At 47.2% G+C, this 18,749-nt stretch overlaps 7 protein-coding genes across 7 annotated transcripts; 3 read left to right on the forward strand and 4 right to left on the reverse strand.

Moving 5' to 3' along the window:
• Positions 1–228: 228 nt before the first annotated feature.
• Positions 229–4,082, reverse strand: I302_104378 (uncharacterized protein; the record flags this gene model as incomplete). The annotated part of the gene is made up of 3 exons (XM_019189742.1): positions 229–2,478; positions 2,537–3,472; positions 3,531–4,082. The coding sequence occupies 3 exons, from the start codon at positions 4,080–4,082 to the stop codon at positions 229–231; spliced, it is 3,738 nt and encodes a 1,245-aa protein (XP_019049304.1).
• A 1,076-nt stretch (positions 4,083–5,158) lies between these two features.
• Positions 5,159–6,966, forward strand: I302_104379 (uncharacterized protein; the record flags this gene model as incomplete). Its single annotated transcript, XM_019189743.1, has 6 exons — positions 5,159–5,360; positions 5,477–5,714; positions 5,839–6,008; positions 6,157–6,400; positions 6,496–6,863; positions 6,932–6,966. 6 exons carry the CDS (start codon positions 5,159–5,161, stop codon positions 6,964–6,966), a joined length of 1,257 nt encoding a protein of 418 aa, XP_019049305.1.
• Positions 6,967–7,147: 181 nt separating this feature from the next.
• I302_104380 (uncharacterized protein) lies at positions 7,148–9,327 on the reverse strand (the record flags this gene model as incomplete). Its single annotated transcript, XM_019189744.1, has 6 exons — positions 7,148–7,237; positions 7,326–7,428; positions 7,528–8,417; positions 8,471–8,722; positions 8,819–9,057; positions 9,192–9,327. The coding sequence occupies 6 exons, from the start codon at positions 9,325–9,327 to the stop codon at positions 7,148–7,150; spliced, it is 1,710 nt and encodes a 569-aa protein (XP_019049306.1).
• Positions 9,328–9,680: 353 nt separating this feature from the next.
• On the forward strand, positions 9,681–10,108 carry I302_104381 (uncharacterized protein; the record flags this gene model as incomplete). Its single annotated transcript, XM_019189745.1, has 2 exons — positions 9,681–9,870; positions 9,948–10,108. The coding sequence occupies 2 exons, from the start codon at positions 9,681–9,683 to the stop codon at positions 10,106–10,108; spliced, it is 351 nt and encodes a 116-aa protein (XP_019049307.1).
• A 129-nt stretch (positions 10,109–10,237) lies between these two features.
• On the reverse strand, positions 10,238–13,173 carry I302_104382 (uncharacterized protein; the record flags this gene model as incomplete). Its single annotated transcript, XM_065869855.1, has 3 exons — positions 10,238–10,747; positions 10,810–12,432; positions 12,580–13,173. The coding sequence occupies 3 exons, from the start codon at positions 13,171–13,173 to the stop codon at positions 10,238–10,240; spliced, it is 2,727 nt and encodes a 908-aa protein (XP_065725927.1).
• A 636-nt stretch (positions 13,174–13,809) lies between these two features.
• On the forward strand, positions 13,810–16,960 carry I302_104383 (uncharacterized protein; the record flags this gene model as incomplete). Its single annotated transcript, XM_019189747.1, has 13 exons — positions 13,810–13,828; positions 13,923–13,980; positions 14,081–14,228; positions 14,283–14,331; positions 14,399–14,791; positions 14,872–15,185; positions 15,272–15,620; positions 15,681–15,927; positions 15,986–16,092; positions 16,153–16,190; positions 16,253–16,382; positions 16,453–16,592; positions 16,679–16,960. 13 exons carry the CDS (start codon positions 13,810–13,812, stop codon positions 16,958–16,960), a joined length of 2,274 nt encoding a protein of 757 aa, XP_019049309.1.
• A 338-nt stretch (positions 16,961–17,298) lies between these two features.
• I302_104384 (uncharacterized protein) lies at positions 17,299–18,666 on the reverse strand (the record flags this gene model as incomplete). Its single annotated transcript, XM_065869856.1, has 6 exons — positions 17,299–17,380; positions 17,573–17,738; positions 17,814–17,974; positions 18,126–18,372; positions 18,469–18,561; positions 18,630–18,666. 6 exons carry the CDS (start codon positions 18,664–18,666, stop codon positions 17,299–17,301), a joined length of 786 nt encoding a protein of 261 aa, XP_065725928.1.
• Between the last annotated feature and the right edge of the window lie 83 nt (positions 18,667–18,749).

The raw sequence follows: 18,749 nt of genomic DNA on the forward strand, positions 1-18,749 counted from the left end.
ATCTGACTTGTTGCTTGAATGCATAGGTAACTCGTATATAACGAACGTACTCAGAAAGAGATATAATGAGGATATGTACATATATGCATATGTCGAATCTTGTACTACGTTATGACGATGCTACTTCACACAAATAATAATACTATAACTCGATAAATCAAAATCGAAAATGCCTCACACTATCCTGATCTCACAGACTCTCCCATTAAATCAATTCCACCCAACCCCTCACTCAACCCTGCCAGACCCTTTCCTCAAACTAGCTCTAAACCTATCACTAATACTCGGTCTCTTCGCCTCCTCCCCAGATCCAGCGGTGATACCCAATCCACGCTCCTCTTTCAACTTAGCAACATTAACCAACCTCTGCTCCAACATCGATACCGCATCGTTCCCATTCTCGTGCTCATCATCTAGCTCCTCACGATCATCGAAATACGATCCACTCCCCGTCTGAGTAGTGGTCGTGGTCGTACCGAAGGTATCTGAACTCCCATTCCTCGAGTGTCCCTTTGGTGGTCTTGAAATCGACAATTTCCTTCTTTGGGTGAACTTCGACATGGGTGAATTGGGTTCCAACTCTACATCGTCCTCTGCCGATAAGTCCCCAGCGGTAATTTGACTAATCGCAGTGGTGGGTTTATTCCCCGACGAAGTAGGTAGGAAATTCGACTGTCCGTGTCCATGTGATGTAGGTCCCCTGATGGTATTGGTACTTAACGTAGAAGTCTTCTTTTTCAATAGGTTTCTTAGTGGTCTTCGGATCTCTCGTTCAGGCGATTTTTGAGGACTTGTCGATAAGTTTGAATTGGAAGAGGCGTGTCTACTATGTACAGGAGGGGATTGCTCGATAGTTGATAAATCCAATTTCGAAGGTGATTTCCTAGGTGTCATAGCCCGTACTTTCGACATTAACGACGAGACCGTTGATCCAGCTCTACCGCCATTGTCTGCATTCCCAGCACCGTTCGTTCGGGTCTCTCTGTTCCTCAGACTGGAGTATCTCGAGAGAGGCGAATGCGTATCTGCCATTGCGGTTGATGATCTGAGCAGATCATACGATCTTCGAGGGGTACCCATACTGTATCTACCTTGAAGTGGTGATCTATCCAGCTGATTGACGGGCGAGGTAGGTTGCCATCTTCTCGCGGGTCGATCTTCAGACATGACTCCTTGTTTTATGGGGTCATAACTATAATTCAGCGAAGCAGATTCCGATCTTCTGATCCTGCCTAATGAAGCTGACGTAGACGATGTGACACCACTTCCACTATCCTGTATTCGCACAAGCTTAGGTAGATCTAATAAGATCCTCGTCATATCTCTAACATTCTGCTCACTCGCTTTACCCGCATCTCTCAGCATGAAAGCGAGGTTCGAATATTCCTCCCTGACTTTAGCGGGGTCATCTAATTCCGCATCAACAGCTATCTGGGATGCCAGATGTAAGGCATTTCGTAATACGGTGTTAATATTTTCAGAAGTCTTCGTAGCGGAGTGAAACGTTCTAAGAATCTCAGGATGAGTAGCCAAGATCTCTTGACCCAATTTTGATTCAAGTACCTTGAAAGCCTCGAACAGCAATCTACCATGTTCAGTCGACGAATTGGCAAGCTCGAAATTTGCCGAGGATCGACCCCCAAGGGAGGTACTACTCCTCATAGGTCTAGGTTCGGTTGATGGTCCACCAGCTCTGCTAAATGCTAATCTTGATGCACCACCTCGAACATACGGCGGACTGATCGGCGAATTTTGATCGATGCTTCTTCTATGTCGAAGTGGCTCTAGAGGAGCACTTTTAGGCGGGTTGTTGTATATCTCTCGCATACTCGACATGGAAGTTGCAGGTCGAGGCATGTGATCCCATCTTCTCTTTGATTCTACTCGTTGTTCCTCCAATCTCCTGATCATCTCCAACGGATCTTTAGCTTCTGCTCTGTCGTTTCTTGATCCTACTGCAGATACTGAATCTCCAGGACCTATAGCACCGACCCTTGATCTAGACGCTGCGAGTAGGTCCCGCTCGCTCACCAAAGTACTCATGCCTCTCCTAACTCCACGGTCATCCCCGACTCTCGAAGACTGGTCGGTAGATCTATCGCTAGGTCCCCCTAACACCGTCTCAGAGCGATACCTGTCTCTCGGCAAGCCTCGATAATCCATCTCATCTCCAGCTCGAGGTAAGCCAGAGATGGATTGACTCCAATTTCGTTTCGAATATCCAGATGTCTCTCCTCGAGGTCCACCCAAGCTAGATGATCTTTCTAGGCCATCTATATGCCGGAACGCTTTTGAGGGAGAAGGTACAGTCTCCATCTCTCCCGAACGACGAGAAGTGGTCGAGAATCTGCTGGGAATGGGAGAAGATGATTGATAGTCTGATGGGGAATCGAGAAATTGTCTGAGGCGAGATGAACGAGCAGATCCAGGTTGATCTTCAATTGCATTACTTCTTGGTTTTTGAGGGGAAGGGGTGAACTAGATACATACATCAGCACGTAGATTGAGAATGATGTAGGAGAAGAGTTGGACTCACTAAGCTGCCATTACCATTTCTAAACTCAGCAGGTAAACCCTTTCTCCTCCTACTTGAACTACTTCCACCACTCCTCTCCCTATCCTCGTCGCCTTTCTCAGGCGTTTCGTGAGGTTCATCTACCCTTTTCGCAATGGACCCCGAAGGCGAGTCCGTATGATTTGACGAAAGCGTAGTGGTCCTCCTCAGCGCTGAACCTGTGGTATTGACAATTGGTGATCCAGTGGCTCGTGTATACGAATCATGTCTTCTTATCTGCTGACGAACGGGTGTCGAGGTCTGATCCACATCTGGCCTCCTTCGCCGATCTATAGCAGCTTGAATTATTTTCTCCTCAGCTTCTTTAATCTTGTCGTCCAGTTCTGATCCCTGCGATCTCGTCCTTGACAATTGTCCACTGTCTTTCACCGGTTCTTCCTCCAATATCTCTTCCTCTCTTAGATCCCTACTTGATCTTCTGGAATGTCTACGTTCGTTCATGTTATCAATTCCAGCACTAACAGGGGGCAGCTTCCTGGCTGTTCTTTCAGGTGATGATATCCTTTCTTCGGGCGAGTTGGCCCGTTTGGTATCCAATGATGGGAGGGGTTTGCGTGAGGACGACGCACTGGCATTACCTCCCAAGCTGAGACTAGAGGAATGACTACTCGTTCGCGATAATCCTGTTGATCCTCTTCTGGCAGATCCATTTACACTGCGATTAGCAGCCATCGAAGGACTAGTGATCAAGCTAGAGGAGGATGATCCGGATCGAGACATGGACAGGGAAGGTGAATGTTTGGGTCGAAGAGCATGAGTCCGTAGGCGTGGGGAATCTGGGACGTGTGTGGATGAACCGGAATAAGATGATGTCCGTCGTGCAAGGAGATGAGCGGATCCTGTTGATGATGTGCGTCGGGAAAGTTTGGTCGGTGATCTGGATGTAGAAGAGGAAGTCTGCACGTGCTAGTGTTAGCTCAACGAGCTCTCGTCACTTAATTTCAAGGTAACTCACCTTTTCAGGTGAAGACAATCTTTCAGGTGTTTTGCCGTTCGCTTTCTCGCTCGTAGGCGCAGCGATATCACTCTCCGTTCCAGGCGGACTAGGTAGCCCAGACACCCTATCGACCAGCTCCCTTCCCCTTGCACTATCGTCCTTGGGCTGATCCGACACTTTCGCCTGCTGTATGACTTCAGGGGAATTTTCCGTCGAACTACCTCCCTCTTTCCTCTTATGACTATTCCCAGGCCAGTCCCTCCTTCCGAAATCCAACTTCGGACTCCCAATACCAACATTCACACTTGCAAACCCACTTGACATTCTTAGGTGTTGTGGATGATCATCACTGTATCCATGGAAATCGCCTGAATGCCTTTTCGTCGAGGATGGTTCTTCTCCTAAGTGTATAGCTGAGGGTGGCTTCACACCATTATGATCTAATGAAGGTCTGGCGGCAGCTGTCTTCTCGTACCTCTTCCTCGGACTTGACAGGTGCGAGTCGAGGGATAGTTGGGAGGAACTCCTGGATGGGAGGGAAGGTGGTTTGGTGGGTGATGAGGAGGACATGTCCTCGGGTGTTTCCTTTTAGCCAGGTATGGTATGGTGATCGATGTTGAAGGTAGGTTGATAGGGTTGATGTGAGGATCAGAGGAAGATGGGAAGAAGAGGAGGAATGTGTATCCTGTTGAAATGGGTTTTATAGCTTGAATGATCTTGCCAAGGACGCGCCTGTTGATGACGATTTTGAGTCCTAGATGAGCATGTCGAGCAGCTCTGGAGATGGAGGTGCTAAAGGCGCACTTTGAGTGGGAGTCCCTTTTTGAAAAGGTGGTATCGTAAGGAAGTCAATGGATGGATGGATATAGAAGTGAAAAATTGTCAATAAAGGGATTCAAACATGACATAGTGGATGTGTCGTCAAGCTACGCGGTGGTAACGTTAACACACATGACAGATGAGACGCACAGACCACGAGACGCGTTCCTGATTTGCTTGAGCTAATAAATCGTAATGAGTCATTACAACTGCCACGGCACATTCCTCCTTGAACAGGCTCTGTATTACGAATTTGGTAATCCAGTACGAGTATTCGGTCAATCGAATGCTTTAATCTCTCGCATCTCTTCAAATGGTCACATATCAATCCATCTTTATTCGCAAAGAACATTACAGAAGACCACGAGCTATACCCAATCGGATTGCTAATGCAAATACATCCAGTATTACTTGGGGTTAAGGTACCTCACAGCAACGTGCCAAACGACCAGCTCAATCAATTGTCCATCCTCCTTTTTGTGAACCAATCCTTTCAATCTACCCCTTCTGACATTTGCGATCGCAATCCATCGTCAAGTGATTGTTGGACTATCTATGAAAGCTGAAGTATGATATGAGCACTTACTCTTCAGCAAGCTCATGTTGGTTTTTGTCATACGGCACTGATGAGTAATCGTAAAAATTAAACAGAGCTGTTCCAACAATAACATTCTGTAATCCCAACAGTAAAAGTAAAATTAACAGTAACTCATACCAGTATCTCGACCTGTAACAAACACTGCCAACCCCATACTAATACACTCCAAAAGACTCCCAAGACGAAACCTTACAGAACCGATAAAATACTAACCCTCTTCCGGACCAAAATGGCATCCACACAACTATGGATCCCCGATTCCTCCCCCCTATTATTCTATTCCCCCGCCGAAGCGTACTTCTCAGGCCAGAACCTGAACTCCTGGGTTGGTAATAATGGTCCATACCAGGGTGATCTGAACGCTACGGCTGGGAGTGAAAGCTATCATACGAGTTTTGGGCAGGCGGCTGTGGTCCTGCCGTCGATTTATGGTACGTCGACTCGATCTTCCTTGTCCATGTGGAAAGGGCTCTTTCCCTTCCATAAATCGTCAGTACCAAAACGTAATCAATGACAGGATGAAATGCTAATCCAATGATACAAGCAGTCACATCCTTCACCCCCCTATTCAACGCCCCATCAACATACGACATCACGTTCCAAATCAATTCGTGGGACCCGGAACCGTGGTTTTCAGGTAAGAGCTGGAACACCTCGACCGACGATTTCCAGCCTCAAACATTTACATTGCAGTTCAATTGTAAAGCCCAGAGTGGGAACAGGGAGGAATGTGGGGAGGTTGATTTTCTGGGTGTTTGGGTGGATACGAAATTCGCTCCTGATGGGTGAGTGTTATTGCACTAGACATCATCTCCTTTATCTCCTTTGCACCTGAGTTCTACGTTTAGATCCATCAGAGTTGAAGCACGTCTAGGAACAAGTATACTGATGTTTGGTGTTCCTACGCAGCTCACAAGTCGATAGCGTGACACTGGACGATGCCTCTCCATTAATCAACTACGAGGGTTTCGCCCCCGTCGATCAGAACAATAAGATCGTAGAGGTCGATTCGGGGGATTATGAGCAGACTTTATCGATGACTTCAACGGGGGGTGCGAAAGCCACTATACAATTTACAGGTCAGTGCAATGACTTGACGACCAACACTCGAGCATCTTCCCCTCATATGAAGGCTCTCATTTACAGCTTAACGCTCCCCACGTCCTATTGTGTATACACTGTATGCCCTTGACCGATATACTTACCCTTCGATGATATACTCAATAGGCGCATCAATATTCCTATACGGCGTTACCTGCCCCTCCTGCGGGGTATACACAATTACCCTCGACTCGTCCGGTTCCTCAGCGACGCTTAATGGGTTCAATAACGCGACGATCCACGATAGCCTGTTATTCTTCGCTACTAATTTAGATACGGCTTCTACTCATACCCTAGTTCTCGAGGCCAAGGGAGGGGTAGTATTGGATAGATTCGAAGTGCGGGGTCCGAAGGGTGGTGTGGGATATATGTGAGTGCAACTACGTTGTACTCTCGTACCCAACCTTCCGTTATCCGTCATCTACATTTGTGAGGGAGGTAAGCTAATCTTTCATTTGTCGATAGTGGCAATAACAACGGTACCTGGACGACTCTCACTTCATCGCCCTCTTCCACCTCAAGCCCAAACGGCAATAACAACAACGGCAACACCACCAACAATGGAAGCGGAACCAACCCCTCATCGTCGTCGGATCAAAGCACCCTCCCATCCTCACAGAGCGGAACCCCCAACGCAGGTGTAATCGTAGGTGCAGTCCTAGGCTCGATCGCAGGTCTGGCATTCCTCTATTACCTCTGTCGTAAAGTCTCTCCTCAACTCAAGAAGAAAGATACCAAGAAGCTCAATCCATGGGACGAAGCGAATCTACTCCAGAATATGAAGAATGAGGAGGTGCATGTTACTACTGCTGCTAATCAGCGGTATGTGTATCGTAAGTCAAGTGGTGATTTTTACAATATGGGCTTTAGTGCGTGAGATCACTGATTTGGCTACGTTTAGCTGGTCTGATCGCTCACTCGGATTTGAAGAAGTAAGGTCCTTAGACGCCTGTGAGAAAGAACCATGAATGTACTGCATCAGTTTAGGAACAACGATAATGAGTTCGTTCATCATGTGTAATGTGGTCATAAAAATCGTGTCAGTAATTTCGTCAAGCCTGTCTTGTATCTAATAATTAGTATCCCATGCGCGACCCAACAAGCCAATGCATCAGATCTACCATCCCTGAGTCTGTCCCATACCTTGCAATATCCTCTCTATCAACGCTCTCTTCATGTATTGTTCTCTCGCAAGGGATCGTATCGACTACAAATCACAGAGCATATTCATATCAGTTCTGTGCAATATACAATGATTGACATGTTACGTCTTTGTGGAAGGGCGCTCAACTCACCTTGAGATACCTATCCAAATCTACACGCTCAGCATCCAATGCTCGCGTCATATGATAGATCGTATCTTCAATAGCGTTATCTTCAGCGACCAAGTCAATGAGCCTTTACACAAAATTGAATGCTGTCAGTCCTCCGAACTCTGTTGAACGCATTCACTGCTCCCCCGACATCAACTAGATCGATGGCAAGCCGCCAACTCACTGATTATGCACAATACTAATCCCACAAACCAGCTCATCCACCCCAATCTCACCCTTCCCCTCCAACTCATTCACCCGATCTTCACCCTGCTTTACCACTTCCGCCAACTTCCTCCCCGTGGAATCACATACTTTCCTCACAGCTTCCAACCGGGCCATCTCATCTTTGATTGCTGGTTCGCCAGAAACTAAATCCTCTTTCCGTTCGATCAAGTGCTGCTGAGTAGATTGCAATGAATGCATCAAGGGGGGTAGAGATGCTTGGAGGTGAGGGAGGAGGATTGAATGCAGGTGTTGGAGCGATGGGGGAGGGGGCTTGGAAGGTGGGAGTGGGGGTGGTTGGGATGGGTCGTCTGAAGTGGAGGGGAGGGGGAGGGAGGAAGGTTCGGGTGAGCCTAGGAGGTCTGGGATAGGTTGGCGGGGAGGTTGGAGTGAATGTGCGGAAGGTTGGGGTTGGGGTTGGGGTTGCTGAGCTGGCTGAGGTTGAGGATGAGGGGGTATAGGGGGTTGATATTGCTGAGGTTGAACTTGCTGGGGTCGACTGTACTGTTGATCCTGCTGAGGTGGGTATCCCTGTGGCTGTGATTGATATCCATTCACATATCCTTGGTTCTGATCAGGCCGAGGTGTCAATTGTGGCTGAGGATATCCCACCTGAGATTGCGGCTGAGGTATATATGGCCGTTGAGGAATAATAGGTCCAACAGGGGGACCTACAGGTGACTGAGGCTGTGGGGGTATTCTGGCAGGTCGATTGGGCACAGGTGGAGAAGCAGGATCTTGAGGTGGCGTACCGGGATATGTAGCGGATGATTGCCTGGAGTGAGATCCCTGAGCATGAGGGAAGGGATGAGGAGGGGGTGTAGGTGCAGGGCGGTACTGAGGTAACATCTAAGTCACCGTCAGCTACACCATGACACAGCACGGTTCAGATCTCGGCTCACCTCTGGATTTTGGGTCTGGGACGGGGGAGGTCCATACCCCGGTCTGGCAGGTGGTGGAGGTGGTTGACCTTGTACCGCATGCTGAGGCTGAGGCTGAGGCTGAGGTTGCATTCTTGGCTGACTAGGCGAACTGACGGGACTACGAGATGATTGAGCGGGCGAGGAAGCTGGTTCAGGAGGCTTGGCGTAGACAGGAGGAGCAGCTGAGAATATCGATGTGAGGTGTTTGAGTATCGTATCGAGATCTTGTGTCTACATCAATGCATCACATCAGCATATAATCTCCTCTGGGGCTACTGTCTCCTGATTGTCGATATCTTGGGCAAGGCAATCTTAAAGACTACTCACAGGCCACATCCTCCACCAATCGCCTACAACGTCCTCCCGCAATCTACCAGACGGATCGACTTCTCTCGACTTCCTCACTCCCATCTCCTTGGTCGGCACCACGAATAACAGGGGAGGGGATCTGGGATAATCGTGCGGGACCCATAGGTTTATGGGGATATGGTATGTTGCTCCTCTATAGTTGATGGGTAGTGTTCCGTGTAGCAGTAGCAGTAGGGCAGTCTGACCCGAGTCAAATGCTTTGGACATCGGAGTGCGACAGTCAGCTGAGCCATGATAGTCTATGAGATAGCTGATAGATACCAGGATTGGAGGGACATGTCATATGGATGATAGGATCATAAAAAGATGACAAGCAGAGGAAAGCACTCACTGAACGCATCCGTCTTCACACTCAGCGTCTTCCTCTCCGTCAATATCCTCATCACTTCTTTGATGATCCTCTCCTTGGCTTGATAAGGCCGTAACACATTACCCAACCATTCTCGGGTGAGGTCGAGGTGGGACATGGTGTTGTGCTTGGTATCGCGTGTGGGATCACTATGTGTCTGATGGTCGGAGTAAAAGTAAGATGATAGGGATGTCGGTGATGCTATACTGCTATTTCGTGAATGGATGTTTACTGTAGATGAATATTGATTCAACGTTCAAGGTTATCAATGTCATCATCATTGTTGCTCCGCTCGTCATCACTATCTTGGCTCATCTCGTGCTTGACAGGAGAAAATGATGACATCATCACTTGATTTTCATCGGTCGGATCAACAAAAATCAGAATCATTCGAGGGATGCGAGTTGATGAATGCATACCAAATGTACCGTCTGTAGAAGTATCACCTTACATACACATTTAAGAAACGACATGTCAAACCCCAACTCACCACCGACATATGAAGAATCCCTATACGTCGCCTCCAGCTCGCGCCGTCCATTGTCCAGGAAGAAGAAATCCACTCAGGGGATAGGAGGAGATGTAGTGGGGAGTATGAAGAGGGGCTTGAAGGTTGATCAGCGGAATGACCACAGGAAAGAGGGGAGGTTAAGGTTGCTTTGTGAGTTAATGACCCCACACCAGATAGGCGTAGCAGACAAAGCTTATCTAATTAACTTTTGATTTCCATCTACTCAGTGGGCATCGCCGGACTACTCTTCCTCATCCTTACGACGATATGGGTAATACGGTTGAATAAGAGGATAACCGATAAAGGAGGTTGGAGTAATCTGTACGGAGTGATATCCCAACGTATATTCTCGCCAACATCACCGAAAACAGATAAGCAGGAACTATAGCAGTAGCAAGCTCAGAGGAATTATCTCTGCGACTGCTCTGCACAAGTACGATATTGTTGTATGAAAGTATGATAAAATGCATGAGATGTGAATATGCTATAGATATGTATGTACAACTTGAGTGTTCGATCACTTCTTCAATCCAAAACCAATCTTCTTAGGTTGTTTTCCCAATTCCGAGGGCTTGGCATCACCATACCTATCCCTCCTTACACGCCTGTCATCTCTATCTCTATCCAAGGATTTAGGTTCTGAACGATCATATCGTCTCTCAGAAACAAAACGATCATTCCCATCTCTGCCTCTTTGGCCAGTATCAGTCCTTCTTCCAAAAGGTCTATCTTCTCTTCTAAACCCCTTGTCGTCCCCATGTTTCTTGACAGACTGATTGGCCTCGTTTTTATCCGTATAACGCATGCTAAATCCGGTCTCGTCTCTTTCACTCCGCTCGATCACTGAAGCTTCATCATATTTCCTTCTCACAGACCCGCTGGCCTGCCTATCTCTCTTGATGAAACCCTGACCGTTCTGATCGTTTCTCCTGAACTCAATATCCCTTTCTCTCCTTGCATATAGTCTCCTATCACTTGCAAACTCCTCCACATCCTCCCATTCGGACTCATTCTCTTCCCTTCGATCCTGTCTCCGGGGCAAGACATCTTCTTTCCCTTTCGATCTTGATCTTGATTTCCCTGACCAACACTATACTCCCCCTCCCCACCCCCCTTGCGATCCTTCCCCACCTCCCCTCCCCAAACTCTAACAACCCTCTGCATCCCCTCCCTCATCTCCCGGTACTCATCCGCCGCCGACCCATGCAACCGTTCTATCGCCGAGATGATATTCCGAGCGAAATCAACCATCTTCCCAAGTATCACACCAGACTTTTTATCGTTGATATCCAGGCTTTGAGGTGTACTCTCCACCAAAAGCACCGTTCCCTTCCCTTCCGTTTGAGATCGAGCCTCATGAAACTTCTCCGGTCTAGCCGGAGTAGGTCTAATAACGAATAACCTCACTCCACCAAAATGGTTAATAAGGTTCAATACCTTCTTGATCGCTTCGTTATTCGCCCCCACAGAGATCTTTAAGAGTATCGATAAAATGTTGATATCAGGTTTAATCGGTTTTGGTCTAATCCATCTTATCCCCCTCGAATCCACCATTGAACCATTCGGCGTCACCCATTCATATCCCTTTTCAGGTAGGGACTTATCCGCCGGAGAGGTATCTTCGACAATATCACCAATCTGCGTAGCTCTCTTGAATATCTTCAGAGCATTGGGGAAATCTCCAGCCCACCTCGCACCTTGTAAGACATATTGATATACTTGATTATCCCATCCCTCCACCCCCGTGGGAGGCTGGTAGGAATCCAGTATACCCATTATCCCACCTATGTCGCCGATCTCACTCAGGGCGGAAATAGCGCTCTTGAGAAAATGGATATCAACAGATTGTTGGATCTCTTTGATCGATAAGAACAAAGTGGTATAGTGAGCTGCAAGAACAGTTTGCTTGGTGTATGATAGGCCCTGTATAAGCGATGTGGCAGATTGAACGGTTGGTCTTTGCTTTATCGTTGTTCCAATCCCATTTCCGGTGATACTGTGGGAAGTTGAAGCTGAAGTTGAAGCAAGCTTTGATTGACCTGGAGGAGGTAATTCCCAAATATCATTAATCAACTGTATAGCGAACCTTTGATCCTCCGGTCTACCCTTTATAAGACATCTCAGGGCATGGCTGAACAAATCAGTATCTATCGATCTATCTCTCTCGCCCTTGGTCTTGCTGAATTGTCGATAACATTGGTCCCACACCCCTCTTGAGATAGGACCTATATTAATTTGTTTTTGATCTACCTTGGTCTGTCTAGATCTGACTAAATGTATATGATGTAGAGATGCGAAGAGCGTCGTATAGGTTATAGTATCAGGAGATAATGGGCCGGTAGTATCCATAGAAAGGAATGTGGTATAAATGTCTTCCCATAATCCGTGTCTTCCCAGGTACTTTAGATAAGCATTCGTAGGTGATATGTTGATTTCATCTTCCAGGCCGTCTTGTGGTTCGCGTGGTATTATACCGGTACCGGAAGAAGGGGTTATTCCTATATCTTCTCTCAAAGACGACGAGGCGGTCATACATTTCTTGATGTGTTGTTGGGACTGTTCAAATAGGATTGTTACCCTCGAATGGGTCAGGTCTTTCACTGGGATCAACTCGTGTTCGATGGATACGTCCCCTGAATGGGATATACGGGAGTAGGCGTTGATCATTGTTGAGTAGGTTCTGGTCGTGGGTTTGATACCTCGTTTTTTCATCTGCGGTGATCGACCAGCAAACTTATCAGTATCAAGCTATCATAAGATCCCATTTACAACCTTCTGTCTTCACGGTGACAAAGAAGCGGACATCGAAAGGAGTACATGCGGAGAAAAGCGAGAAGTTGAGTTGCACACCACACTCACATCATTGTACAAGCTCCACATCTGATTCAACCTCCTCTGCTTCCCCATAAAACCCAACAGGATGTTCCAGACCGGCGCATTGACCATATCCTTCGGTGCACCAACTACAACCTGTATAGCCTCTTGGATCTGCAAATCGCTAAGCGGTTTATTAACCCCATAACCAGCTCTCGTATATTTCTCAATCAACTTCCGTAATTTTATAGACGTCGAATACGCATCCTGTCTCTCTCCGTCGTATCTTGCTTTACCTGAAGAGGGATTAGGTAATCTAAGAGGTAAAGCCGCGCCCCTTTGTTCGCCTTTCCTGCCTATTCTGAATGTACTGGGGGGTCTGATATCCAGTATTCTATCTATCGTTTGCCTATCCGCATTCACCAAATCTCTAGGCAAATGTCGGCCGGAGGATGAGGCGCCTTGTCCTGTTTTAGAGGCTGATACGAGGGTCGACCGCAGATCGTTTTGAGAGCGGTGAGAACGGGTGGAAGGACCGGGATCACCATGATATTCCCTTACAAGTGCGGGTTGTAGGAGTGATGCGGAGGGGAAGAGATGATGGCGAAGCAAAGCAGTTGACCGGCGAGCAGCTTGCATCTTGGGTTAGGTCGATGGTGTTCAACTCGATGAGGTAGTGGTACACCTACAAATGTTCATTGCTTGGCTGCTCTTTCATTCCACCTTGAAACACTGGACCCAACTTTTCGGTTGTCTCGATGAGTATCACGTGACACTGTATCCACGTGCGGTGGCGAACATCGGAAATTGCTGGGACGTTGAAACCCCAAGCAAAACATTGAATGAGACACGTCAACATTCCTTGGTCGTCTGATCTGTCGCCTCAGATAATCTCCCATTTTGACTCTCACCTCAATACCAAGTCAAAAGGAGATCAGCTATCAACCCCGAAAGACTCACTTGATCCAAGGGGAAAGGACGTGGAGCCACCATCACCATCAACATCTCCATCATCCCCATCAACGCATCAATATTGCATTGCAGGATTGCGTGTCTTACTCTAGTGTGGGGCTCAATTTATTAAAACGCGGTGGGGAAAGTAGAAGCACCGGTTATTTCGTCAATCGATTTCTCACTCTCATCCTCTCACTCTCACATTCCTTGTCCAGTCATTTATATATATCAATCTTACTCTTACCACTCGACAAAAGGAAGACAAGGAATCATCGTGAAAGCAAGCATCAGCAGTACAAACACAAGGAAAGATCAATCAAGATGGCCGCAGGTCTAGCATGTGAGTCTGGCTCGTTCATCAGAGAAATCCACAAAGAACCCATGATTGGTCCATGAATATTCTCGCTGATATCCCTTTTGTGTCGTTCTAACAGATGATCTGATTCTTATCTTTTGGCGTATCGTCATCAACATCTTTTTCAGAGAGATAAGGTGAGCATGGCGCATTAAAGTATGATTATCACTGTGCTCTCACATATACCTTCATCTTCTAATAAATGCTTGATGGGCTGTATTGACAATTTCCGTGCAGACCCAGAGGAGCATTCAACATCCCCAAGGAAGGTCCCGTCCTCTTCATCTGCGGTCCTCATGCCAATCAATTTTTGGACCCGTTACTCCTCTTCTCGGAGGTCAGGAAGGAAGCGGGGAGGAGGGTATCGGTATTGACGGCTGCTAAGGTGAGCTAGTGACTGCCTTATCGTCCTACAGACTGAGCTGACATATGATAATAGAGTATGCAAAGGAAGTTTATAGGAGGGGTAGCTAGGATTATGGATAGTAGTGAGTCATCGAACTCTCCTCTCGTTCTCAGAAGGAGTGAACAGCTCATAATGTTATGTCACGCCAGTCCCCGTGGCAAGAGCAGCAGATTACGCCAAAGCAGGTGCCGGACGAATCGTCCTATCTGAGACCGACCCGTCCATAGTCACCGGTATAAACACCTCTTTCACCTCCCAAGTCAAACCGAGATCACAACTGGTATTACCCAAATCAGCAGCCTACGCCTCAGCTACAGTGGAAGAAGTTATATCAGATACGGAACTACGACTGAAAGGAGAATTCGTCATTCCAAGTAAAGATGGTAGTGCCAATGTGAAAGCTTCTACGAGGGTGCGAAACGAAGCTGAAAGTAAGGAAGGGTTGGAATATAAGGTCTTACCTCATGTGGAGCAAGATGAAACGTATGGGGCATGTTTCCAGAGGTTGAAGGAAGGGGGTTGTATTGGTGTCTTCCCTGAGGGTGAGCCGTCCGATTATCCTTGCTTGCACATATATCATAGTAATTAAGATTGATAGAGCTGATACCCGCTGTCTGGACAGGTGGTTCTCACGACAGAACAGACTTCTTACCCCTCAAAGCGGGATTCTCAATCATGGCCTTGGGGGCGATGGCTCAACATCCCGACCTAGATGTCAAGCTGGTTCCTGTCGGATTATCATACTTCCACCCTCACAAATTTCGTTCACGAGCTGTTATCGAGTTCGGGCCTCCTCAGTCTGTCGATAGGGAATTGGTGGAATTGTACAAGCAAGGTGGAGCTAAGAAGAGGGAAGCCTGTGGGAGGTTGCTGGAACAGGTTCATGATGGTTTGAGGGCTGTTACGTTAAGAGCACCAGATTGGGAGACCATGCAGGTGGGTATCAGCTTCTGGAATCTGTTTGGTCTCTTAACGGTCCTGGTCTCTTAACGGTCCATAGCTGACAAGTCACCGTGTGATAGGTAATTCAAGCTGCCAGAAGGTTGTACCGGATCCCAGGGCAACATCTCACCCTTGGACAGGTCGTCGAGTTAAGCAAGAGATTCATGGAAGGTTACTTGGCGTACAAGGATGAACCGAAGATTATTGACTTGAGACAAAAAGTATTGTCATATAATAGGTTATTGAGAGATATGGGCTTAGCAGATCATCAAGTTGAAAGAGCCTCAAGTATCAGTCTGAAATCTGCTTTACTCTTGATCTATCGAACGGGTCTCTTACTCTGGTGGTCGATGTTGGCTTTACCTGGTGCCATCTTACATGCTCCGATCTTCATTCTGGCTAAATTGATCAGTATAAAGAAGGCTAAAGGTGAGTTAACCTGGACCGTCTGTCAATTCAGGCTCGTCTAACGGATATATCAATTCGCAGAGGCTCTCGCCGCATCAACAGTCAAGATTCAAGGTCGAGATGTCCTGGCTACATGGAAAGTCCTCGTATCCCTCGCTGTCACACCCCTCCTCTACATCTTTTACTGCATCTTGGCTACTTTCCTGGCTTACAAATACGACTTGGCACCCGCTTGGAGACATTGGACACCGGTTGCTATCTTCGTGTTACTTCCTGGTTGGGCGATGGCTACTTTAAAGTTCGGTGAGGCTGGTATGGACGTGTTCAAGTGAGCTAACTGTCTCTCTCATCAACCACAGTACAGATTGCTAATCATGTCTCCGTAGATCCCTTCGACCCCTTTTCCTATCACTTTGGCCGGGTAGTCAGCGAGAAGTCAACAAGCTTCGTCAGATGCGGGAAGCTTTGGCTAATGAGATCAGCGAAGTGATCGGTGAGTGATAGCTGACGTTTGTGGGCACTAGAATACTCAGCTGACATCCATATTGAACAGACGAATTCGGCCCCAAAATGTATCAGAACTTCCAATCTGTGAGAACCAGCTGGCCGTTGCCCAACCTCGGATTTAGCTGATCTTTGCATTATACATACAGGCTCGAATCCTCCCCTCAGCCACTGTACCTCAAACAGGCAGGAATCCAGGAATGTTCGTCCGAAAAGCTCAAGCGCCCGATTCCTCTGTACTGTCACATCCTATGTTATGGCTCGACGAGCGAATCTTCGGTAAGTTGTCGTCGTCAGCTTTGTGATGCTAGTGTTGTTGGGGAAAAGCTGATTACAAGTGATGATTCAGGCTGGAACCGAAGTGCCTCTGTTGGACAGAGTGTATGGAATACCACCAAGATGGATAAAAATCGATCGGAACCTTCGACCGCACCTACCAGTCCGGCCGAATCGGATAATGAGGAAGAAGCTGATGTAGATTATGATGATGTGAGTGATCTCATAATTCTCATCATGAATGCACCACCGCTTGTAAAGTAAGAAGGACGATGAGTTGATGTTAGTATTGGATATAGGTACTGGCAATTATCGATACTCGACGTACCGGACCAGGCTCACCACGAGGACGTAGAAGGGGACGATCGTACCATGATCTCACCCAACTGAAGTCCGAGACCAGTTCCAGTGCTACCTCGCCAGTGATTGACGGTGTACCCCTCCCGGCACCAGATGATGAAGGTACGAACAGGCTGTACAAACGACCTGGAGCGGGGTATAGGAAGGAAGAGGAAGGTGAGAGTGTTGGATTGGGTTTGAGTGGGGCGGAGACGAAGGATACTAAGGAGAAGGCACAATGAGCATCTGAGAAAGTAAGGGGTAGGGTTGAAGAAAGTATATGAACGGTAACGAAAATGGTATAATGAGATTAGTGCAGTTTGGAATTTGGTAATCGATGTCGTTTCTGGACCATCCATGCAACTCAAGTAAACATGTCTAAAGTCATGAACAGATCGAAACGAATTCTTCCACGTGCTGCAACAACAATACGGTGTGAGGGATTGAAAGCAATCGTTGTGATGCAAAGGGATTTTAACATCGGTAGATCGGGTGTACAAGTACTGTAACTCGTAGGAAGGTACCACTCTACGACAGACACAATTACAGTAGAGTGAACCGTATGACCTCGAGGCAGAATTTATTTTCTGGTCGGTATCTCTCCCTTAATTTCATCCCCTACCACATAAATCTTCTCGACGGCCCCCTTGAGCTCCTCGGGACTAAGTTGTGCGTTCCCCACATTAGGCTCCGGGTCACTGAATGTGACTCGCTCACTATTTATTACATGTACCCACACCAAAAAGAGTGTTTTCGAAAGGACCGAGCCGAACAGAACCAAACAGAATAACAGAACACAGCGGGTCGGTCAGTTCGTTTGCTTATCTGTAAGTTATGAACAAAGTAAGACGTACTCCTCTGGTGTATTACCGTATATATAATATTCCAAGTTGACAATATGACCTTTCATGTGATTCCACTTTTCAGGGAGCTTGTCGTTGAGATGGACGACGATCGATGTCCTTGGGGCTGTGTTGGGTTCGGCATCTCTGCCTATCGTGTTGAATTTGAAGAAATTCCCTTTCGTATCGTAGTAAGTCAATGTAAGCTCGAGCCTGGCCGAGCCTGTACCGATCGTACAGTGGATTCACTCACAGATGCCAATATCGTCACTGGAAGATATGACTTGAACTTTCTTGGTGGTCAACATTTTGAAACCAATCTCGGGATCACCTTGATCCGTGAGATGACCTTGTTGGTCGACCCCTTGCCAACCTTGAATCTGCTTTACGGCGTGTCGGAAGGCTGCCGACCACCTGCTCAAAAATAAAATCAAAATCAGTATCAAAATCAAGATCAAGATTAGGAATGAACTTGAGGATCTCCCTTCAGATGATGGCAGAGACGCCCTGGACTGCAGTGCGAAAAAGCGCCAAAAAAAAAAAAAAAAAAAAAAACACAACACACCAAGTGTTTGTCCTACCTATGATCTCATACTCCTCATTGGTCTTCATAGCATCATCGTAGCTCACCACAACCTCCTGAGACCCACCATCAGGTTTGGGTAATTTGATTTTCACTTTCTCCGTAGAGTATTCGTTGGCCTTGTCACCACCGTAATAATCGAGTACTGCATCTTGGAGGATCTTGGGATCCCTCAGTGCAACTTCGGACAGGACGGCGGGGAACCATGTCTGCGAGGTGTCTTTGGAACCTTTGCTTGTTCGCCAAAGCCCATTAATCAGCTGTCCGCCATTACAGAATACAGTTACTATAGGAGACAGTAGAGTACAGCACGGGCCGTACTCACTCCTGACCACACCGCTGATGGGATCCTCAGGACCCCAGAATGGAGTCGCAGCTCGTTTCACGGGTACGGGTGAGGCAGACGATATACCACAGGCTAAAGAAATCGCACAGAGAGAGAGCATCAGTGTTGATCAGAATTTTGTTGAGGTAAGTATCGCTCACCCAGCATACATACACAGAGTAGTGATTTGAACAACATCTCGGATGTGAGGTAATTACCGGGTTTCTTGGACTTATAAAGCAAATTGTACTGCAGATATAATCAACAAGCAAACTCGAATC

The sequence above is a fragment of the Kwoniella bestiolae genome, chromosome 2, assembly GCF_000512585.2.
Source record: "Kwoniella bestiolae CBS 10118 chromosome 2, complete sequence".
Classification (NCBI taxonomy): Eukaryota; Fungi; Basidiomycota; class Tremellomycetes; order Tremellales; family Cryptococcaceae; genus Kwoniella; species Kwoniella bestiolae.